Source organism: Petaurus breviceps, unplaced genomic scaffold (assembly GCF_028583685.1).
Source record: "Petaurus breviceps papuanus isolate PSGF00001 unplaced genomic scaffold, PetGlider_PUasm1.0 91041, whole genome shotgun sequence".
Lineage (NCBI taxonomy): Eukaryota > Metazoa > Chordata > Mammalia > Diprotodontia > Petauridae > Petaurus > Petaurus breviceps.
In genome coordinates this window covers 7,457,570-7,481,979 of record NW_027187400.1, presented here as the reverse complement: position 1 = coordinate 7,481,979, position 24,410 = coordinate 7,457,570, and the positions used below count along the sequence as shown (strand labels likewise).

Genomic DNA, 24,410 nt, shown 5'->3' with positions numbered 1-24,410 from the left:
TCTGCTTATTTAGAAAAGAAACGTGGACCCTTCTTTAATCCCTCTAATATGACCTTTTATATCTGTGTTGTGTATCCATTTGGAGCTTAAGGTGGTCTATAGTGTGAGATGCTGTCTAAACCTAATTTCTTCCAATCTCCTTTATGGTTTTCCCAGCAGTGTTATTGACTAAGTGAGACTTTACCCCAGTAGTTGTGTCTTTGGGTCTGTTGAACACTATGTTGTTATAATGAGTACATCTTAGAATTTTTGCCATTTCTGGGCTTTGTGTACCTAATTTGTTCTGTTGAGCAACTGTTAACCTACATCAAACTGTTGACAGTTACTGATTTGTAGTCTAATTTGAGGGCTGGAACTGCTGGATTCCTTTCTTCGCCACTTTTTTCTTTATTTTCCTTGATATTATTGATCTTTTTTTCCTGTGGACGAATTTTGTTTTTATTTTTTTTTCTAGTTCTATAGAGTAACCCTTTAGTAGTTTGGTATGGCACTGATTCTGTAAATTAGCTTATTAAGTACTATCATTTTTTATTATCTTGGCAGGACCCAATGATGATTAGTTAATATTTCTCCATTATTTAAATCTGTCTTTATTTCTGTAAAGAATGTTTTATAATTATATTTATGTAACTCCTGTTTGTGTCTTCATAGGTAGACTCCCAGATATTTTATACATTCTGTAGTTATTTTGAAATTAATTTTTTTTCTTCTTCTTCCTCCAGCTGAATTTTGTTGGCTATTTATGGAAAGGATGATGTTTTTTGTGGGTTTATTCTGTATTCTGCAACTTCCCCAAAGTTATTATTTCAAATAATCTGTATTCAGTCTTTACAGTTTTCTAAGACAAACCATCAACCCATAAAAAGTGCAAAAAAAGTGATAACTTTCTTTTGTCATTGCCTGTGCACCAGTTTTTATTGTTTTATTGCTTTAGATAGAATTTCTAGAACTATATCAGATAATAGTTATGACAGAGTACATGTTTGCTTATGCCTCTGGCCTTTTTGGAAAGGTGTATGATGTTTCTCAGAAACTGATGATGCTAACTCTTGATTTTAGTACCATTTACTATATTAAGGAATGGTCTGATTTTTTTCCTTTGTATTTTGTTTTTAATATAAAGGGAAGTCATATTAAATATTGGCAAGCATATAATTTTTAATGATAATTTTTAATTGTAATTTTGCCACTATTTAACATAAAGGAATGTCCAAAGCTTTTTCTGCTTTTATGAATATAATCGTGTGACTTTTGTTGTTTTTAATATGCTCTAGTATATGAATAGTTTTCATAATATTGAATCAACTCTGCACTTCTGGTAGGAATCCAACTTAGTCATAACATATATGTGTTGTGTTTTTTTAACATGCTATCATATCCTCTCTGCTAATAACTAATATTTACATTGATAATAGTGATATTGTTCTATAATTTTCTGTCGTTCTTGCTTTGAATTTATTATGAACTTAACAGACACCAAACAAAACGAGCATTTCTTATATATATTTGAGAGAACAGGAAAGAGGATTGTACATGAAATAATTCAATCTTTCTTATGTACATCTTGCTTTTCTTTTAAAATATGTGATATTTAACATGTAATTCTCAATTTTTGTCTGGCTTATCTAATTCTTTCTTGCCTTCCTCCTATTCTCTTTTGTGCATCTTTAATAAAATGTTTCAGTGACTTTTCTTTGTCTACCCTATCCTCCAGCCCCCTCTCTCCTTTCTGTTCTCTCCACTTGAAGAAAACAAAAGCTTGTAACAAATATGCTTAGTTGAATAAAACAAATTCTCATATTGACTGTATCCAGAAATGTATGTATTATTTTGCATCTTAAGTGTGTCTTCTCTCTTATCAGGTGGTGAGCAGCATGCCTTATCATGTATCATCATAGTTGGTCATTGTGTTGATCAGAGTTCTTAAGTCTTTCAATTTTTTTTCAATGCTGTTGTTAGTGAAAAAATTGTTCTACTGGGTCTACTCCCTTTGCAATTCGTACAAGTTTTTCTAGATCTCTCTGACACTGTCCCTTTTATCATCCTTATAACACAATAATAATTACACTAATTTATATACCATAATTTCTTCAGTCATTCTCAAATTGTTGGGTACTCCCATGAGTTTCTAATTTTTTTGCTATAATAATAGGCATTCTTACAAATATTTCTGTACGTAGGGGTCCTTTTTCCCATTCTTTGATCTCTTTGAGATAAGCTTAGTAGTGGTATCATTGGGTTAAAAATCATATGCATGCCAGCATAATTCAAAACTGCTTTCTAGACCAATTCACAGCTTTCACCAGCAGTGTGTTAGTGTACTTGTACTCTCATATCCCCCTCCAACAATGATTATTTTCTTCTTTGTCATCTTCGCCAGTTCGATGGGTGCCTGGCTCCTGCTCTGGCCCTTTTTCCTGCCAGATCTGTGACAAAGACGCCTGGGCATTATGTTTTGCCGGACCACTGTTCTGGCCCATCTCCTGAGTTGGGTGCCATTCTGGTATTGTCTTCTGATTTGGGAGCTTCAGACTTTGCTTTCTGGCTACTTTAGCTTGTCTCTGCTCAGAATTTCTGTAAGGTCATGACAATCATGTATTCTATGAATTCCTGAACTGGATTGGAAGAGCTTGTAGTGCTTTTTCTTTGTCTTTTTCTTAAGGTATTTTTAGAGCTTTACCAGGATGTCCTAGGCTCCTTTTAAGTTTTACTACGTCTCTATCCTCCCCCAGTTGCCTTCGTTTTCTTTCTCCACTTTATCTCTCCTTGGTTTAGACATCAGGACAAATATTTGTCTTCTAGAAGAAGTTTTGTAGAATTCTTCAATCTTTGTTTTTGAAATTTCCATAATTTTGGAATTGTTTTTTTTATTTTTGATAGAATTCACTCATATATCTGGTACTGAGGCTTTTTTTTTCTTTCACAGTACAATATGACTTACTCAGTTTTTTTAACTGAAATTTTTTTGTTACTTTAGGTATTTAATATTTTTCTAAATTTTTATCTATTTCACATATCATTTTTTTCATATAATTGTACAAAATAATTTCTAATTCTTCTGTATTTGTTGAAGAACCTTTTTTTTTCTTCATTTTTGATGTTGACAATTTGGTTATCTTTCTTTAAAATCAGATTTTCTGACAGTTTATAGGCTCAGAAACTCACAGATTTTAGAAATGGAAGAAACCTGAAAGGCCATCTCATCCAAACCAAATTTTTTCAAATGAAGAAGTAGAGATTAGCAAGGTTAAGTGACTAGGGTCACACAGGGTAGTAAGCAAAAGAGGTAGAATTTTAATCTTGGTCCTCTGACTTCTGAATTAGTGGTTTTTTTTGTTGTTTTAATGTGTACCATACTGAATACATCTCTCTCCCTTTTTAAAATTGATTTATTTACTTTTAGTTTACAACATTCAGTTCCACAGTCCCTTGAGTTTCAAATTTTCTCCACCTCCCCTCCCCATCATGGCGGCATGCACTTGAATATAGGATCTACAAATACCTTCACATTAATCATTAGTCAGGTTGTAAAGAAGGATTATGACTGATGGAATGATCAGTGGGAAAGAGGAAACAAAACAAAACAAGAAAAAGAAACAGAGCAAGTAGTTTGTTTCAATCTGCATTCAGACTCTGCAGCTCTTTCTCTGAATGTGGACATCCCTTTCCATCATGAGTCTTTTGGAGTTGTCTTATAACCTTGCGTTGCTGAGAGGAGCCCAGTCTATCGAAGTTAGTCGTCACACACACATTGTGTCTGTGATTGTGTACAGATTTCTCCTGGTTTTTCTCTTCTCCCTCAGCATCAGTTTATATGTAAGTCTCTCCAGGTTATTATGAAGTCAGTCTGCTCCTCATTTCTTATAGCACAGTAGTTGAATACATCTCTTTTAATAGGTTTCTTTTAAAGCCTAGTTTTATTTATCATTTCAGTGGGACTTTTGTTGTTGTTTTTAATTTTATTTATCTGGTTTTTGGTTTTCAAAATATCTTACTTTTATGTTTAGTTTGAAAAGGGTTGATTTGTTGGATTTTTTTTAGTTTGGTGTTGCTGGTTTTTTTTTTTTAGTTGCTTGTCCAATTTGTTGATATATTTTATTTTTCTTTTATTGGTGAAAGTTTTTGAGGACATGTGTTTTCCCCAGAAGACTTGTTTTGGGTACATCCAAAGTTTTGGCATGTTTTATTGCTGTAATTGTTTTTGATGAAATTATTTATGCTTCTAAATTTGTTCTTTGACCCACCATTTCTTTAGGATTTAACATTTAAGTTTGAATCCTTTTCTTCACATGCCCTTTATTAGTTATGATTTTAGTAAAAGATATATTTAATATTTCTGCTTTTCTGCAGAGGTTTTTATGCCCTAGCATTTTGTAAAGATGACATATATCGGTCAGAATATATATATATATATATATATATATACATATATATATTCCTTTCTATTCCTATTCATTAATCATAGAAATCTATCATATTTAACTTTTAAGCTATTTAACTTTTCTAAAATTTTTTATAATGCATTGGATTTCTTCTGCTTTCTAATCCATTCTGCTGTACCCTTTTGTATCATAGGTGAGTTTATAAAATTTACATTTATGACTGTGATTGTTAATTGTGATTACTCTCCATCATTTCCTCTAATACTCTTGTCTTTTTTTTTCTCCTGCCCCTCCTTTGAAAAGAACAAGGAAATAGAGACAGAGAATCTGACCACTACCAGTAATCTATAATTGAAGTTGTCTGTTTCTGTTCCTTTGTCTTCATTGCTCTTCTCTTCACCAAGTCCAGACCCCAAACTCTGGTTCTTATATTTTCTTTGTCTCTTTTTAATTTCCCCTTTATGACCCTCCTTCTAGAACTGACATTTGTTTTGCTTTTGATCATTGTTTCTTGGACTCTACCCTCCTTCTTAGACCCTCATCTCCCTTCTCCTTGTCCCCATCTGTTTCCTTGTTGAATTTAATATACTTCTGCACTAAAGTGTGTGTACGTGTGTGTGTTTTCTCAACCGTCCTTTATTTGGTTAAGAATTGGGTTTATGAGATAGTCAAATCCCCAGATATTTTTATATTTTCTCATGTACCCCCAATTTTGTGGCATAATAATTTTCTTCTCCCTTCTTCCTCATTTCTTCCCTAATATAGTATTTTTTTCTCTCCCTTTTCTTTCCTCTTAAACCAGCAAAGCAGAATAATACCATGCCCAGTTCCTGTGTTTGTATGTTATTTAATTCCTTCTGTGACCCTTGAAGACAGTGAAATTCTGAAGGGATACATGTATCTTCTCCACCTATTGGAATGTAAGCACTTCATCATCATTTAATCCCTTTGCCCAGATGTAATTACCTTCCTGGGTTTCTCTTGGATCCTGTGTTCCACATTTCACAATTCCTATTCAGCTATGGTCTTTTCATTAGGAATGCTTGAAAGGTCTATATTTTATCAAAGGTCACTTTTCTCCCACTCAGATAGTAATTAGTTTTATAGGATATGTAATTCTTGGTTGTAACCCTTTATCTTTTTGCTTTTTAAACATCATATTCCAATATTTTCTTTCCTTTATACTAGCTACACCATAGTCATGTGATCCTGTCTAATTCCTTGGTCCTTGAACTCTTTCTTTCTGATTGCTTATGAGGTTTTTTCTTTGACATTGAAGCTCTGAATTTTGGCAATGACAATATTGGCTATTTTCTGTTTGGAGTTTCTTTCAAGAGGTAATGGGAGGATTCTTTTATTCACTTTGCCCTTTGTTTATTTTAGGTTAGGGCAGTTTTCCTTTATGATTTTTTGAAATACTGAATTCAGGTTTTTTGTTTGATCGTAGCTTTCTGGAAGTATACGAGTCTTAAATTATCATCTCTAGACCTGTTCACTTGCTTTTGAGAATAAATATCAGATATTTCTTTCTATTTTTCAGTCTTTCAACTTCGTTTTGAGATTCTTGACTCGTGGAGTCACTGAGCTATAATTGTTCTGCTCTTGTTTTTCAAGGGGTCCACCATTTGGGAAAGGTTTTCTGCTTTCTTTTCCACGCTATTTATTCTCCTAATTTTTCTTCAGATCTTGTATTTCCCATCTAATTTCATTCGTTTATCTCTTTATTTCTTATAGCTCTTGTGAATTAAGTAGTTTACTTCTGTTTCTCTTGCATTTTTTTTATTGTTGCTCTATCCATTGTCTTCTTTTTTTATTGCCTTTTTTTTTTTGGAGGGCAGTTGGGGTTAAGTAACTTTCCCAGGTTACACGGCTAGTTTATTTTTTGTGTGGGTGTTAAGTGTCTGAGGCTGAAACCAAACTCGGGTCCTCCTGACTCCGGGACGGCGCTTTACTCACTGCACCACCTAGCCACCCCTATCCATTGTCTTCTTAAGATATCTTCTGGGGTTTGTATTAAGCAGTGGGCTCACCTAACCTTTTACAAAGCTAGCTTAGCCAGAACTATTCTATCAGACTGGTAGGGGAGGGCAGGGTGGTTAATTGAAGAAGAAGGCCCACTGGGCCTTGGTCATTCTCCTTCCCCTCTGGGATGAGTGGGGGCCAAGGAGCATAAGAGGGTGCCCTGAATCTGGGTCATCCATGTTGTGTTCCCTGCTTCTTTAAGCCAGTGGGAAGAAGAGCATACGCTGGTCTTGAGTCAGCCCTTCATGCTCATTCTGGGGCATGGATAATAAGGAGGGTCCACTGAGTCTGTCAGCCCCATCCTCAAGTCATCATCCTTCCTTAGTTTTTCTCAAGTCCTTCCATACATCTCCAGATTCAGTATCTGACTTTTTTCACAATTTCAACATCCTCTTAGTTACCTTCGTGATTTCCTTATCCTTATTTATATCAAGTTCTAGTCCAGTCCTTTCTGCCATGCAGGCTTCTTCTTTGTAAACCATAAGTAGAATACCTCTCATCTCTTGTAGCTATCACATAGTGTATTTTGAGTATTTGTGTGGCTGTTTTAGTATGTAGACTATAGGTGTGAAAAGATTGTATGAATTGACTAAGTAACGCATGAAATGGCATAAAAACATCACCAAGGACATATGTGATGGAAAAGGGAATGGGAAAGCGATGCAGCAAGCACAACCTAAGTCCACAAAGTGTCCAAAGAACCATAGAAGGCTTCTGCAGCCTTGGGCACATCCTCAGCAGAGGATTTGTGGGAAAGCTTGGACAAGAACTGAAGGGCTGACAAGGTGGAGATGGTAGGACCTGACAGGTGTAGCCCTTCCTGATTAGATCACACATCTGTTGGAAGGGTCACCACTCTTGATTGTAAGCTTACTAAAGGCAGGGACTGTGCCATTTCATCTTTTTGTTTATTTCTGTCCTTGAGCTTCTATTTACAAGTTTTTTGACTACTCATATTTAGCAAGTGCTAAGGAAGATATATTAGATAAGACAATATTCACTGTGAAGGAACTTTTAACTTAGTATAGGGAAATGTGAGACATAGAAACAAATAAATATAGGCACAGTGCCTGGCGAAGAATTGGTGGTTAATAGGTCTTTGTTGACTGATAAGGGGAAGGAAGATAAGGAAAAGGGTTACGGGAAGGGAGTAAGCACTCAGAACCTACTATGTGCCAGGCCCCATGCTAAGAGCCTTACAAAGATGATCTCATTTGGTGTTCACAATGGTTTGATGTTTCTTTAGATGTAAAGTAAAGGAGGCAAAATCAGTATCTGTCTTACAGAAAACAAGAAGCATCTAGAACTATGAGCTTTTCACTTCAAATAGCAATTAGAAATTACCTTTCCCCTTTGGGAGCTCAGCATCTTCTAGACATCTGTTGAGCACAACTGTGTATTAGGGTTATTTGTGGTGTGTTCCCTTTTCAGACCATAAACCCCATCAGCAAGAGCAGGATTATACATACATCTGCCTCATAGTATATCTCCAGGTTCTCACTTTGAGGTTTTGCCCATGAGTGGGGTGCAGTGTGGCATGGTGCAAAGAACCTGGCATCTAGCTAGAGGCAGAAAGCCTGGGGCTCCACTCTGCCCTTGATGCTTAGGAGCTGGGCTACCAAAGGAGAGATCCTGCACTTCTTTGTATGGGGATCTCGGTACTTCTCTTCCTATGTCACTGAGTGGTTGTGAGGACACTACTTTGTAAAGTAGAAACATATTATGTACATAATGGGAAGCTGTAGTCACAAAATGAAGATGTGTCTAATTGAAAAGGGAAGGTCATGTTTTTATGACTGATTTTAATATTGTATTAGAAAAGCTTATTAAATCATCAAGGGAACTTGGGTTCTAGTATTCCTTGCTAAATGGAAGTAAGAAAATTCCAAATCTGTCTGTGATTGAGTCCTTCCTGTACTTAGAACAAGGTAAGAAACAGCAGCAGTGTAGTAAGAGAGAATATAAAATATTCTGTTAAAATATAAAGCCCTAGATCTCTCTCTTTGTGTGATTCAGAAGCCTCTGGAGTTACAAATGCTGTGTGTTAACCAATGAAAAAGCACCCTGGTTCAGTTTTAAAGGATTTACTCATTCAGAAAACCTTTATTGATACTTCCAAGGCTGGCTCCAAAGCCTAGTGCTTTTAATGTTGGAGCAATAGAGACACATACGAAATAGTGCCCTCGAGGAGTGAGTGTAGTGTGGTGAGGCTGGAAACGTACCCAGACAAATAGAACCAGAAGGGACTAGAAATCGAGTGTGGCCCCTTTAAAGATCATGAGCAAGGATGAAGGAAGAGCCTTTCTGACTCTAGGCATTAGGGAGAGATCCATGGGAACATCTGACCTGAGCCTTCCTTGAATGATGGTCACATGTCAGCAGGTGAAGGTAGTGGTGTTGGGGAGGGAGTTTCATGAAATAAAGAATAGAGTGAATAAATCCATGGAGTCAGATTGTGAAGAATTTGAATGCCAAGCATAGAAAAGCTGTGTAAGGGTTTCAGGTAGTGTATTAGGAAGTGTAATCTGACCTGGGAAAGTGATTGAAGGGGGCCAGGAAAAACCTGGGAGTTAACCTACAATTGTGGTTATGGGAATGGTAAGAATGGGATAGATTTGAAAGAGATTAAACCATGTCTTGGCTCTGGGATCCTGCTATAGAATGTTCCCCAGAAATAAGGAATATCTTACTGTTCTGTAGGAGGTAGTTTTCTCCAGGGTTTCCGGAGATGTTTGGAAATTGACTATGAAAGTCATGCCTTTTTTGGACTACTTTGTAAGAGAAACAAGTGGAAAAATTCCATGTTAACTGTGCTGCTTGATGGCTGTTCATCATCTGGCAGCAGGTTAATGTACTCTGGGGAACAGGGCATCCCAACAAGCGCTGCTGCCACAAGGAAAACTATTGGAAATTTTACAGGGCCCTCATTCCCACTTCCTTTCCCTCCCATTCCCTTAACACACACGGGAAGGGCTTGCTTGTGTTGTTATCTGAAATGAACAGGGTATCAGACTATAGATGTGGGGTCCTGTGTATCTACCATTCTCCCTCCGTTGTGGCAGAATAATTAAAAGGGCCTGTGATGCCATCCAATGTTTTCTTCACAAAGAATTGTACATAGATTTCTTTGTCCTCTGTGGAATTGGGAAGCGTTTTGATGCTGTGTTGGAAAAAATTTTCACCTATAAATTTGGTTTCTTGTGTTTGGTGATTACAAAGTCATCTTTCCAACTTTCCTGATAAATTTCACCCTGTGCTATACTAAGATCTTAACCATCTGCAATAAAATTAGTTATCTGTCTTTGCTATGAGTTATAGCTAACAAAATGAGTATATTCAAGAACGTTATTTTGTAGGTGTGTGAGACAATTTATTTTGTAGCAGTGTCTTCTTTAAGTGTGGAGTAAAGTTGTCATAAAATATAGCAAACCATTATCTTATGGACTTAGGAAAATTATTCTCATTAGAGACTACTGTCTAAATAAGATAAAATATGTTCTCTTGGGCATAGGTGCCTTCAAATTATTTGGAAATGTGGACTGACGTTTAGATTTCTTTATTCTTTGCGGTCCTCAAAACCCTTTAAAAATTATTTATCTAGTAATGTGTCTAAGTATAGACATGCTTTGTATGTGTGTGTATGTATATGTGCACACACATGTGCAATATAATTGACTTCCTTGAAAGATCCATGACTTCATTCATATGGGTATTGCCTCCATCCATACATATTGCTGACTTTGTGCATTTTAGTAGACTTTCATGAGTTACTGTGGACAACAAGCAAGCTGCTGGTTGCCAACATGTTGGTGAAGGCCTCTGTGAAATTCGACTGATCATCAGTCTAACAAGGTAGACCCTGGCTTGTGCTCTGCCAGCATAGCCCTCCCTCTGTGTGGCCACTGGAAAGAATGCTGCTGTGCTGGAGCCTCTCTGGGCCTGGTCTTCTTATCAAGTCACCTTCATAGCCTAGCCACCTACCGGTTTCACTGATTGTACCTTACTTGTACCATACTTCCAATACGTACCTGTGAAATCTCTGTTTATTTCTGCTATAGTTGGGCACCATAATCTTCAAGTGAGATATTAAATTAAATAGAAGTAGAAGATTTTAACAGTTAGCATGACTGCTTCATTCTGTAATCTTAAATATGTTGCTATTTTAATGGGATTTCGTTAAACAACAGGCCCCTTAAAAGCCCATCTTTGTACAGATAGGAAGGAGGGGTGGGTAATAGTAATGCTTAAATGCAGTGTAATTGGAAAGATCACTAGACTTGTAGTCAAGAGACACGAGTGTTTGTCCTGGCCTTGCCCCTGGCTGACTTTGTGACCAGAGCTAGTCCCTACCCTTTTGGAGGCCTTTCTTTTTATATTCATGAAATGCTATTTGGACACAGGTCAAGAGTAACTCTGTCCTGAGTACAGAATGACTCACTCTTACAGATCAAGCTTTTGCTGTAGTAAGAAATTGTCTTGAGAAGGCAATTGTAATGAAATTGAAATGTTCTAACTATGAAGCTTGGTGTGCTGAACCATGATTCAGCTCAGCTTCTGATGAAGAAGGGATAGAGATTCATGACTAATGAGTGTGGGGGAGTGCCTGTGAAGGGAGGTGCCCTGAGGAAGACTGGTCTGGTTATTTCGTTGTGACTGATGCTTCTGGTTCAAGGAGGGCAGTGGCTGCATACTCTGCCCGGCAGCACAAGCTTGTTTCAGCCATTGTATGTCACCCAGAGGCCTTCCAGGCCACTCTTCCCAGCACTTCAAGCTTGGAGCAGGTTTTGGTTCCTCTTTCAGCTGAAGTTCCCTTAGATGAATATCTCCCTCCAAAACCAGATGTTTGATTGACCCTGATAGTGTTGGAATAGATTCTGTACCTGGCAACATGTAATGGAAAGACTACTTCACTTGGAGGAAGAAAAATTGAATTCTAGGCCTGGCTCTACCAGCCACCAAGAGTCGGTCACTTAGATTCTTTGAGATTCTTTTTCTGAGCTGTAAAGGGAAGTGATTTGTATGGATCTGAGATCCTCCTAGCTCTGATATCCTGTGTTCTCAAGTTCCTCCCAGCTCTAACAATCTGACCCTGTTGTTTAGAATTTTGAAGGCCTTGTAGAAAGCCTGGCATCTTGTCGGACCAACTAATTATCCAGTAGGAAAAATTGAGAAATACATGCAATTTGTCCTTAACTTCTCATCTCCTTCTCTAGGAATTGAGTGCTTTTACCCAGTCCTTTAGCTCTGTAATTTTGCAGATACCCTCCTGATTTTAATTTACCCATTTTATGTCCCATCTGACCAAGAATTGTATCCACTACATAATAGCTAGCAATCTAACAAACTATACTGTGTTAATGGGGAAGGACTAGACCTAGACCTATCATTGCTTTCTTCTCTTTCTTTCCATTCAAGCAAATGTGTGTGGGGTTTTTGGCGAGGCTTTTCTTTTTTTTTGGAGGTGGGAGAGAGTTTGGGGAGTTTTTGGTTTTTTTTTTTCTTGAGAGGTAGCTTTGTATAATGGAAAGATCATTTTGACATAGACTCTGAAGAACAGAATTCTAATGCTGATTCTGCCATCATCTTTGGGACCAATTACAGAATTAGAGACCTGTAATATTAGGCAGGATCTTGAAGGCCATGTCATTCAGTCTTTGGTCTAAAGCATGAATCTCTTCTATACCATAGACCCCCTAGGGTTAGAATGAGAGGGACCCTAGCAGGTACCTAATGCAGTTGCCTTGTTTTATAGATGAGAGGAGGCTGAAGTCCAAGTCACTAAGCCCAAGTGATTTGTCCTGGCTCACACAGGTAGAAAGGGGCCCATCAGGATTCAAGTGGAAGTCTTGTGACATCAAATCCAGTGTTCTTTCTCCTATGGTACAGCCTCACTTAGTGAATGTCTGTAGACTTAAATTGATTGCCTACTCTCTGCAAGGGGCCGAGGATGCAAAGACAAATGAAAAGTCTGGGTCCAAAAAGCAGTGTGATCTTAAGTAGGCTACACTAACAGCTGGGAGGGTCAGGACAGGCCTCATCTGGGGCACATGTGGTCTGCAGCTTTGCTGTGATAGGAGCTAGGGTGTAGGTGACGCGAGGGGAAGAGGGAGTTCATTCCAGATGTCAAAGATTGATAGCCTATGCAAAGTGACCAAGGTGGGAGATGAATGAATGCAGAGGGAAAAACCTCCTCTCATGCCTGTCTCATAAGGTTGTCATGAAGAAAATGCTTTAGGAAATAGGAAAGAAATGAAAGCTGTTATTTTTTTTCTTATCATTTTAGAAGTGGTTTTTCTGCCTTTGTCAAACCACTTGGGAGTCAAGATCAGCACTACAGCAGATGGATGGAAACAGTAGTGGGGGGTAGCTGGGGCCAGGGGGGTCGTTCCCTTGAACTGCTTTCTCTGTTGAATTGCTGGCACAAGGACTTGGCTGCTGCTAGTCTTGGACAAAACTGGTGAGACTTTCCTGGTGGATAGGAAGGAGATTAGAGTCTCAGCATTTCTTTCCCACTTCCCTGTGTCGTCCCCTACGTAGATTTATTGCTAAGCTAGTCAGTATCCCTAGAGCAAGGGTGATGGCCGAGCAAGGGCTTCCAAATGGAGACAGCAACAGTAAGTCACAGGGTTAGATCTCAAGAAGCTGATGAAAAGTGGCTTCTTTACTGCTGAAGACTAATGACCTGATGCTTCCCCACAATCACCTCACAAGTTAAGTTTCTCTTTCCTCGAGTGACTAATGTCCCTGAGAATTTAGTGAAAGTAGGATTTTCCCTGAGGTTTTAGACATCGTCTGAAATTTCCTTTAGAGACAAAGGGCAAACCAAGGAGCTGATTCAAAGTGCCAAGAAAGCAGGCAAGCGGTCTTCCCTTGGGGGCTTTATGGAGTACAGACTGCCATGTGATGGCAGAGCAGACAGAGAGTCCCCATTTCTTTAGCGCTGACAGTTTACTTGGTGCTTTTCCCTGACACTCCTTACAAGTCTCCTCCCCATTTTACAGGCTCGAGGACGTCAGTCCTGTAACCAGCTAGTGAATGTCAGAGCTGGGTCTGGCAGTGGGATCTTGTCTCCAAGACCAGCGTCCTTTGCCCTTCCCGCTGTGCCATGCAGCTTCTCTGGCTCCATCCTCACAGTGTCCAGTCAGCTGGATAAGGAAATGAGGCATGTTCACAAATGATTAGCTACTGGATATGAGCTGGAAGTCAAACCAGTGAGGCAGCTACAGAGTCCCCCCATCCCCAGGGGTCTTAGTGCTCACCTCATAGAGTCACGGGCTCTCAGGAGCTGGAGAGGACATGAGAGGACACCTAGTTCTCCATTTCCCCAAAGCTTTTGTCTGCTGTAGCACTCCCCAAGCTTCCTGCGACGAGGAGCCTGCTCCTTTCTCAGACAGCTCGAATTGTTGATGAGTTCTTTCTAGTCAGTGAATTGGCATGATTGAGCATCTGCTTACGAGGTAGCAGAACTTTGTGCTAAGCACTGGGGATACACAGAAGATGAGGCAAAGCAGCCCCTGCCCTCCAGCAGCTCACCGTCCAAAGGAGAGAATGCCATGCAAAGAGCGGTGTGCACACAGGATCCATACAGGATGAATTGGGAGCAGCCTCAGAGACAAGGCAAGACAGTTATGGAAAAGGGAAGGAGAGTCCAGAAAGCTGGCAGAAGCTTCCTCTAGAAGGCGGCACTTTAGTGGAGGCCCAAAGGATGCCAGGAAAGCAGAAGTGCTCAGCCAGGTGGGCCGGTGTCACTGAATTGTTTAAGAGGACTAGAGAGATAGGAGGGGGCCAGGTTGTAGAGGGCTGTGAAAGCCCTCTCCATAAAGGGGGATTTTGATTTGGTCCTGGAAGCAATAGGAAGCCCCTGGAGTTTATTGAGTGGGGGTGGGGGTGGGGTTAGGGGTATGACATCATCAGACCTGCTCTTTAGGTAGCTCAGTCTGACAGCTAAGTGGAGGGTGGATTGAGATGGGGAGAGACTGGAAGCTGGTAGACCTCCTGCACCAGACTGGTGCCAGTGTCAGAGGAAGAAGGGGACCTATGCAGCAAATATTACCAAGGTAGAGTCAGTAGGGCTTGTCAATAGATTGGGGACGGGTTGAGGGGAGACTGTGCGAATGAAAAGACAAGGGTGACAGCAAGTTTCTGATCCTGGGACTGGGAGGATGGTGGTGCCCCTGGCAGTAACAAGGAAGTTAGGAAGAGTAGAGGAGGAAAAAGGTAATAGGTTCAGTTTAAGGAATCTGAGAGACATCCAGTTCAGTCTGCCCAGTAGGCAGCTGGAGATGCAAAACTGGCGATTATGGCTGAACAAATGGATCTGAGTCAGCTGCATCAAGATGATCATTGAAACCAGGGCGCTGATGAGCCCACCAGGTGAAATAGCCCGGACAGAGCCTCAAGGGAACTCCTGCCGTGATTAAGCGTGATGTGGATGAAGGTCCAGCAGAGGAAACAGGTGCCCTCAGGTGGTAGGAGAACCGGAGGAGAGTAGTGTCATGACAACCTCGAGGGAAGAGAGTATTGAGAAAAGGGTGACTGACATCGCCAGAGCTCCAGAGAGGTCAGGAAGCATGAGAGCTGAGGAAAGCCATCAGATCTGGCAGTTAAGAGATGATTGGTACGTTGGGGGAGCAGTGGAAGGATGAGGTCAGAGGGATTGTAGAGAGTGGAGGAGGCAAGTGGAGGCACCTGTTCAGACCACCTTCTGAGGGCAGCCAGAGAAGGGATTCCATGGAGCGGGAAACTCTCCCTGACGCTGTGCGCCTGCTTCTGCCCCCAAGATCAGAGCAAAATAAACCAGTTTTCTTCTTTCACATGATAATCCTTTCAGATATCTTAAGGTAGAGGTTTTCGTTTTCTCTCCCCACTCCCCCCCCAAAAAGGCTCTTCTTTGACCTAAACGTCCTCCCCACTTCACCTGATGCCCATATGAAGTGATTTCAGGTCCCGCCATCTCCTCATCAGCCTCCAGGTGGTCAGTATCCCTCCTCAGTGAGCTGCTCACAACTGATCCCACAGCACTCAGGAGTGTCGACCAGCCCAGAGTTGGTGGAACTGCCCTTCCCCCCTACTTGAACACTAGACTGTTAATGTGGCATTGAGGACTCCTTAGCTTTTCTGATTGTTCGGATGTTTCAGTACAAAAAGGAAGGTCAGGTAAGACTAAAGATCCTTTGTTTTCAGGCATTACTTCCGGCACCCATACAAGTACTACTTTTTTTCACCTTGTGCAGAATTATAACCCAGTGGCAGCTTTGTTGGTGACTGTTAAAAGGTGTTTTAGCTTGGCCGCTCATGTTCCTCATGAAGGGCTAAAATGTAGTTTTAATTTTCACACCAAAAGATCGTTTGGGTAGAAATAGACAGAAGTCCCCATGACACCTTTTTCCTTCTCCTTTACTTTTCCTTGATTAAGACTTAATTTGTTAGCTTTTGTATTTAGCAGATTATAAAGCAGAGACTGAGTTCCTTTGTAATACAACTTTATTTTATAATTAGGCCAGCAGGGTGTTTATTTTCGGACACTTGTGCCTTGTAAGCAAATTGAGTAAACTCAGACTTCAGGCAACTTGATTTAGGTATTTCTGGAACAGCTTTCAGGCAGCGAAGTAAGTTCTCTGGGACATGACTGATTTGAAGCCTGGTTTTATGTACAACACATCTGGTGAATACTTAGTTGTTAGGTTTTTCCTATGAATCCTGTAAGTTTCAGCATGTCTTCAATATAAATTACCTAAAAAAGAGCAAAACTGTGTTTCATATGGAGACAGAAATCCTCAGATAGTCATGATTTATGACTCAAAGCTTTCTGCAGAAACAGCTGTTGAGTCCCTTAACAAGTCTTGTCTTGCATGATTAATTCAGGCTTGAACGCCATAGTGGAATCAGGTACTAAGACAAAGCAGTTGCTTCTCCTTTCCCTGTGGATTTGCTTTCTGAGGATGCAGATGTTCTTATAGCAGGGTCTCCTACCACAGCTGCCATTCATAGCCAAAACACTCTGACAGATCATCCCAGGTCCTTATATTCCATGAATGCTCATACTTTTTTTGCATAGAGTTATGAGAATCATAGAATGTCAGAGCTGGAAAGACATTTAGAAAGCATCTTGGAGGCATCATGGATTTGGAGTCAGAGGATCTGAGTTATGCTTGCCATTATCCTGCTTTACTACTACCTGTGTGACTTTGGACATGCCACTGAAACCTTTCTGGGGCCTCAGTTTTCCTCACTTGTAAAAGATCTAAGATCTCTTCTAGCTCTGGGTTTTATGGTTAAGGAAAGGTGCCCTCAGTTTACAGTACAGCTTAATGGGAACCCAGGACATCCACACCTAAGAACCTCCCAGTCCACAGCAGCACGTTGTAAATGCCACTGAGGAACAGAGACATTCTTAGCCTGGAGTAGTAAGGGAAGGCCTGGCACTGTACTCGGGTCCTCTGTGCACGTTTACACTGCACGCAGGTCAGGTTTTAGCTGAGCTTGAAAGGTGGACATAGACAAGCAGTAGCGGCAAGACCAGAGGGTGTTAAGGATTGGGGACCAAGTCAGTCAACAAATATTTGTTAGCACTTCCTGAGGGCAGGAAAGTGCGAAGATGTGTTTGGGTAAAAACTAGATTGGGGCAGAGGATTTCCTCAGAGGCAGCAGTGAGGACAAAAGCCAGAGAAGGTTGGTTAGAATTGTATTGTTGGAAGGCTTCATATGCCAGGCTAAAGTTATAGGTTATTCAGGGGTAGGGAACCTATGGGGCTGCACTTGAGGACCCTCGAGGCTGTGGATTCCCCACCCCTATCCTTTTCAAAGTTATTGTTCAGCCCTGCTTCATTACCCTATTTATGAACCAAACTGTTTTACAATTACAAACTCATAGCTGCTGCTCTCCAGACTCTCTGTGAGAGAGTGGGTGGGGTACTTTTTTGTAAATGCTGGCTCTAGGGATGAGGGTGTCTCTGGTAACTTTGCTAGTGTGGCTTATTTAACTAGTAGAACTAAAAGCCAGAAGTGTCTGTAGCTTCCCGACCATTTATTTGGGCTCCCATAAGACTCCCACAATGTAAAAATGGCTTGTTTTACCATGTTTAGAGACTACATCTAAAAGAAATGTGGGTGGGACCAGATATAAATAGAATAGAATCTTGTTGTCGTTGATTTTGTGTTGAAACCTTAAAAGTACCCGCTAGCTTCTTAGAGTTAACCAATTTGAAACCCAAGTAACTCTCCAGGGTGCCTCTGTTTGCTGGAGGAGTGGCTTCCCAGGGAGTGCAGGACTCCTTCTGTGCACACTCTGAAATAGTCCCACAGGTACATAAATCACCAGTTTTCTAAAGTTATAGCAAAGTCAAAATGGGTCAGTCTTTGCTTCTGATAGTTTGGCTAAGGAAAATGGTCCTTGAACCTCTAGACAGTGTGACTGGTGTAGGGAGAGATCCTGGGCTCGGCCCTGACTGGAGAGCCTGTGTCTAGGCTCTCCATTTAAACTGTCATGGTCCCAGTTTCTTCGTCTGTAAGGTGTGCTATTTAGCTCACAGGTTGTTGTTAAAAAAAAGGGTACCTAAACCATAAAGCACATCTATGTGTGTATGTGTATATACACATGTATGCATATACATATATGTATATACATATGTACCTACACATATGCTCAAACACACGCATATGTGGGAGGGAGAGAGGTAGGGCAGTGTGATGTAGTGGATAGATATCTGGTTGGCCTCAAAGCCAGGAACATCAGCATTTGAATCTTACCTCTGACACACCTTAGCACTGTGACTATTGGTGACTCCCTTCACCTCTCAGACACTAAGACTCCAAGGTTCAGAGTAGATGCCAATCTGCATTAAGAGAGGGAGTTTTCCTCCCCCCATTAAATGACAAGTCCATAGGCATAGGTGTAGACCTGGAATGAACCTCAGAGACAATCTGGTTGTGCCCCTTCATTTTACAAAGAAGATCCTGAGGTCCAGAGAGAAGCCATCTGCTTGAGGCCGCAGAGCTAGGGTTCGGGCCCCCCCTCTTTTTTGATTCCAGGCCCTGTGCTCTTTTCAGCACCATGTTGCACTGTATAAATACCCATCCATGTGTGTATCTATTACCAGTACCTATGTACTGTGCTGTGCTCCGGGGGTCTGACAATGTGGCCATGCCACTAACTTGCTGGGTGTCCCTGGAAAAGGCTGTTCCTCTCTCTTGGCTGTACTTGGCTCCTCTTTAAGATGGGGCATAAACAGCTGGCTTCTAAGGCCCCTTCCAGCTTTAACATATTTTGAGAAACTCCTACAGAAACAAAGCCTGTATCAGCTAAAATATTTTCACTTGCTTAAGTCGGTAAAAGAGGTGCCCACTTCAGATTTGTGTACCCACATGATGTCAGACCCTAATACTTTTTGGGTAGGGCAGTGTGATGACATACTTCCACCTCCCATTCAAACTGTTACTGATAACTAAAATTTCACCATTAGAGCTTCATATCTTTAGGTTAAGGAGTGAAAATTGTATGACAATTCTAATAATTATGAGCTATGTATACCTTGGTATGAATCTTCTTGCCAGATTCTTTTGAATTAGTGACAGAATTTAGAGCAAGTGTTGATACTACATGGCTGGGGAGAAGTGTGGGACAGAGAAATGAATGGGTGGGAGTAGCTGACGGATGAAGGGACCTTGAAGCAGAGCTGGGAAGGCTTTGCTTGGGAGCCAGGCCACAGCTGGCCTGCATGAGGGCCTGCTGCGTGCTCCTTGCTTCATTACTGTTTTGTTCTTCAGAGGTGGCTCTTGGGAGGCCAGTACTGTCTCTTAAACATTTCCTGGCAAAGAGACTAATCACTTCAGCAGCCCACTGTCCCATGGCATACAGCCCATGGTTTTAGGACAAACACTGCCAAACTCTAAGGTGGAGATGACATCCTTTACAGCCATTTGTCAGGGAAGCTGGTTTCACAAGAACCGGGACAAGAAGGAAATTCGTTTGATTCCAAGACTAATGAATGAAACCTTTGCACAGTGTCCAGGAAAGCAGATCCTGTACCTCTGGGAGAGTCGTAGCTTTCTTAGCTAAGCTGTGTGTCTCACAGATTGTTAGCTTTGGTGGATGGGCCAGGGAACCTTTGCTCTGTGTGCTGAAATTAGTCTTAAGGGCCTTCAGACTCCCTTATTTTGGTTCATGTCCATCCCCAGCACTTACATCCAACTTGGGCTGCAACTATAGACATCTTTATGCAATTCCAGGAGTACATTTGAAGATTCTCATTAACCTCTGTGATATTCTTTAATCAGAATGGCTCCCGTTGCTCTACGCCTAAATTATCTGTTAACATTTTACCTAGAAAAACCCTGACCCTCCTTCACCAGAGGGTTAAGCACAACCTTAGGAAGACAGGTGGCTTTTACCTGGGTAAAAAATGTCCATAATGGGCCCGAGTGGGTGGATTCATTGCCCTTTACTAATTGAAATAATTCATCCAAAACTCAATGTGTGTAAATTTTTCTGCCTCCTTGCACAGTGAAAGCTGTGAAGCACAGTAAAACAGCAGAGTTAAGAATGATAAAGCCCAACCCTCATCTCACAGGAGACTTTTAGAGTGACTGGGATCTCTTGGGATTCTGCCCTGCCCTCTGGGGGCAGCCACTTCCTAGTCACACTTCGTGCTGCTGTGCTTGGAAGTTTGGTAGTCTTTTTTTTTTTTTTAAAGGTCAAATATATTATATTTGGAATTAATAACTTGATATGCTGTCTTTTCACAGGAAATAAAAATTGAGTTTAAAATGTAGTTTGTGTGAAAATAATGGTAGGTGTGCTCATAACATCAAATGTTTGCAGGTTTAATTTTCTCATTCTCAGTGGCTGCTTAGATACTGCCTTCAAAAACATGACAAATGGAAGACCTGATTCCTGGGTGCGTGCACTCACCTAAGATGCAGTTTAATGTTCTGTTTTAGACTCATCTCAGTGTCTTTGTCCACTTCACTGAGTCAGATTATTTAGATCCTGGAATGTTAGAGGAGCATAGATTTAGCGCTGAAACAAGTCCAGCCTCCTCATGTTACTAATGAGGAAACTGAGGCTGGGACCTGGAGTCACACAGGTCATGAGAGGGCCCTCTCCAAATCCAGCTTTTTGCTGTACTGTGCCATCTGCACACTGGCAGGCCCTTAGCTTACAGAACGCCAGAGCTGGAAAGGTGTAGGGCTCACATAGTTCAACCCTCCTTACTGAAAGGAGGACGTTTGAGGCCTACAGGAGTGAGGAGGAAGGCTAGGGGGTGGGGGTGGGGCGTGACTTGGCCAAAGTATAACTAGTAAGAACCAGACTGTGGGATTCTTGATTTCCCGTTCCAGTTCCCTTTCCCTATTCTGGTCTTAAAAGGCATTGTTTCAAACAAAGACATAAAGTATGTAAAGGCGTTAATGTTAAATTCTACCAGTGATGGGTGGGTAGACAAATCGACAACATAATATCCAGTATTTAGCACAGGGCTCTGCTTATAGTAGACATTTAATACATATTTATTAAACTAAATGAATATGTTTTATAACCAAATCTCTTCCTTTCCTCTCCTTTCCTCCTTTCTTTTTCATAGCTATCCATCCTGCTGTAAAGAACATGCTTTATGTTCATTAAACCCTGGTTTAGGTCCTTCTTCCTCTTTTCTCCCATGCAAACTCTTCCCTTCTAACTAGACTGATCTCCATTCTGACCCCCTCCGATTATTGTGGCTAGCCCTGCCTCAGCCTTTTTATCTCTTAATCATGCACTTCCTCGAATGCTTATTTAAGCATTGCATTCGTGTCTGTATTGGATCCCAACAAGTTTGTAAACCCCTTGAGGGCAATAATCTACATTATTTTTGTGTTCCACACGGTAAACATTGGTTGAATTGGAATCTGTTGTTATACAAAAGAATTAGAATGTTGGCAAGGAAAAGAAAAGATGGGTGGCATAGCTTACCCTTGAGGATCCTTACCGTTTAGGAAATGAGTAGAGGCAAGTAATCTTATTTTGTACATATGGGGTTTTTGTTATTAATTTTTGAAACTGCACTTAATGAGGTTTTCTGCTACAGTCATAAATACCAGCATAAACATTATTTACCCATGGTTCTATCAATTTTAGGAGATTGTCTCAAGGAATTTTTATAATCTTTTAGGTGGCTTTCTTTATTGACATGAACCAGTAGGTCATGACATATTGGTGGATCTCAAAGCCTTACCTGGTAGTCCTACAAAGTGTTGACATTTCTACAGCCCCCTCCTCAAGGTCCATGGGGAGTCCTACTATAGAGGTACCTTCCCAACTTATACTCTCACAGCAACTCTTATCTTATCCCTCAACCCATCCCCTTCTATGATCTTAAGACTTTGAGGGAAATCAGAAGCAACCCTCGTGGTATAGTGGAAAGAGGCTCGGATTTGGAGTCGGGGCCTACTCTGGCTCTGCACTTTATAATCCATGTGTCCTGAACAAGACCCTTAATCTCTGTTAGGATGATAGGATTTAGAAGAGGCCTTGGAAAAACCCAGAAAAATTAATTGACTTGTCCAAGGTCCAGAAGCTCTTAGATAAAGGAGCTGGCATTTGAACCCAGCAATTCTGATTCTAAACCTAGGATACCACTAGGCCCTAGTTTACTTTTCCCTAAAGTGAACTGTAAGATTAAATGAGCTCTAAGCTTCCTTCTGGTTCTAAAGACCAAAATCCTTCCACAGAAAATGACTGAGACCTATCTTTTAAAGATGTGATTTTGGACTGAGGTCCTAACCACTGCCCAAGTTCAATGCTTGACTCACTCCAGCAGGAGCCCATAGAGTTTCCCAAGAACCCAGAGTATATACCACAGCAAAAGCCTCTCTCTCTCACCTGTTTTTCCTTCTCTCAGGTTGGAACAAGACATTAAAAAGTTAAAGGCTGACCTGCAGGCCAGCAGGCAGGTGGAACAGGAACTCCGCAGTCAGATCAGCTCCCTGACGAGCACAGAGCGAGGGATTCGCTCGGAAATCGGCCAGCTCCGACAAGAGAATGAGCTGCTCCAGAACAAGTAGGCTCTCACTCCAGACTCTAGCTCCAGGCCTGGCAAATTGCACTTATCCTCCAAGGCTGGGAGCCAAGATGTTTGCAGTCCGAGGAACTAAGTGGAGGAAAAGATGGAGTCATTAGTAAAGTGTTCTCTTTAAAAGGTTTTGGGTATTTCATTCATTTTAATACTGATGGAGATTGTCACATGTATAACATGTAGAATCTGCCAGTGTTTACCTAGAGCCAAACGAATTCTTTTCTTAAGACATTTTATTTTGCCTATGATGTCATTCATATTTGATTTGTGGGGGTTCTTTGTAGCTTGGTTGAAAAATAAGTTGAGCTAATAGTTCTGAAAATGATCATGCCCTTTGACCTACCAAATATACCCATGATGACTAAAAAACGTTATTAAAAGGAGAAAAGAACCCCTCTCTGTAAATGTATGTGCAGCCTCTTTATTTGTAATACCAAAAAGTTTGAAAGAGGCCATCCAACATTTGGAGAATGGTTAGACAAATTATGGCTTAGCAATGTCAAAAAATATTTTGGGGCTTTTAAAAATGAACACTAGAAATGTAAATGGATCTTAAAAGATGTATCTGAAGTGATTCAAGGTAGACAAAACAATCAGGATTAGAACAGCCTGTCAAACAAGGTTCAAACTCGGTACATGCAGACAGAAGAGGTTAGAAAGGACCACAGAGCAGTTGTTCAATGTCACATTCTTTCCCTTTAAACAATGTATGGTTCAAATTGTCTAGTTTAGAAAGGAAGGAAGAAAGAAGAGGTTGGGCTTTTGAACTTTTGAATTAAAACTGTCAAGAAATCATCCTTGTTACTGTCAACCTTGAAAATCCTGTTGTTTGGCATTTATCTTACTTTCTTTTGTAAAATTCGCTTGACTAATTTTCCATTTCTAGAACTGAGAAAAAAATGACACACTTCATTGGTTTCTCTTATAAAGATGAGCAGTCGTGGTTGAGTCTCTTTAAGGCCTGAGTAATTTTTTCCGGAACCCTTTCTAAAGTTTCATTTTGGTCAGTTTGGTTTTTAAAAATCTCTGGCTGGAGGGCAGTTTTTATATTTAAGAGGATCCATGGTCTTCTCCCACAGAAAGTATTCATGCCATTTGTAAACCATTTGAAAACATGGAACTTTAGAAATTGGGAGTGGTTTTAGGTATCAGTGTGGCTGCACAGTAGGCTTTTAGGTGGCCTTCCTCCCAGCAGCAGTGTGAGCAGCCTGGCCTCCCCTGGCTGTCTTGGTACTCTGGGTAAGAGGAGAGGGAGGAAGGCAGGGTGGGCCTGATCCAGGGCTGGAGCTTTTCATTGAAGTTAGGATAACTCTGAAGGAAGGGCTTGCAGAGGGATCCACAGCTAGAGAGGAGAAAGTCAGCAGGGTGGGTGACAGGAGGGTCTGTCTGGAGGAAGGTACTTGTTCCTCAGCATGACCTCTTTTAAAAATTAAGTTTTGTTGATGCCTTTATACATCACAGTAAACTCTCATCCAAATTTACTCCAGATTCTCTTTGAGGGAACCTTCTGTTCAGTGCAGTGTTGAGGGTGTTCTGAAAAACTGGGGTTGATTCTGTGACTCTCTTCATCAGGGATCCCATAACACCCGATCAGAAGCTTCCTTTCCCCTGGATACCTTTCTAGCTTTTCCCCAAATTTGTGTCCAACCTATCCCAAAGGAGCATTTAGATTATTTCTCCCTTGTCTTACCAGTCTCAGAGCTGGAGCCGCTTCACTCCCTCTAATGCATCTCGTTCAGTGAGTATTAAACAATAAAATACATTCCATGAGAGCTGTGGATGTTGATCTGTAAATAGCTGAGAATCCTAGTATATCCCGTAGGTCCTAAGACTTCACAGATTCCCACCTGTTCTTTCCCTGTATTAAATGAATGAATGAAAAAGCTTTTTTAAGCACTATATAGAAAAGCATTGTGCCGTCACAGCAATTCCTCTTGTAACCTTGGCCCTAACTAAT

General features: G+C 40.8%; 1 protein-coding gene across 3 annotated transcripts in view; it reads left to right on the top strand.

Moving 5' to 3' along the window:
• MACO1 (macoilin 1) overlaps nucleotides 1-24,410 on the top strand; it is an 81,452-nt gene that overhangs the window by 44,495 nt on the left and 12,547 nt on the right. For all 3 annotated transcript variants that reach the window (XM_069079072.1, XM_069079071.1, XM_069079070.1), the window contains one exon: nucleotides 22,280-22,438. In XM_069079072.1, coding sequence (XP_068935173.1) covers nucleotides 22,280-22,438 — 159 coding nt within the window. The remainder of the gene's footprint in view (nucleotides 1-22,279; nucleotides 22,439-24,410) is intronic.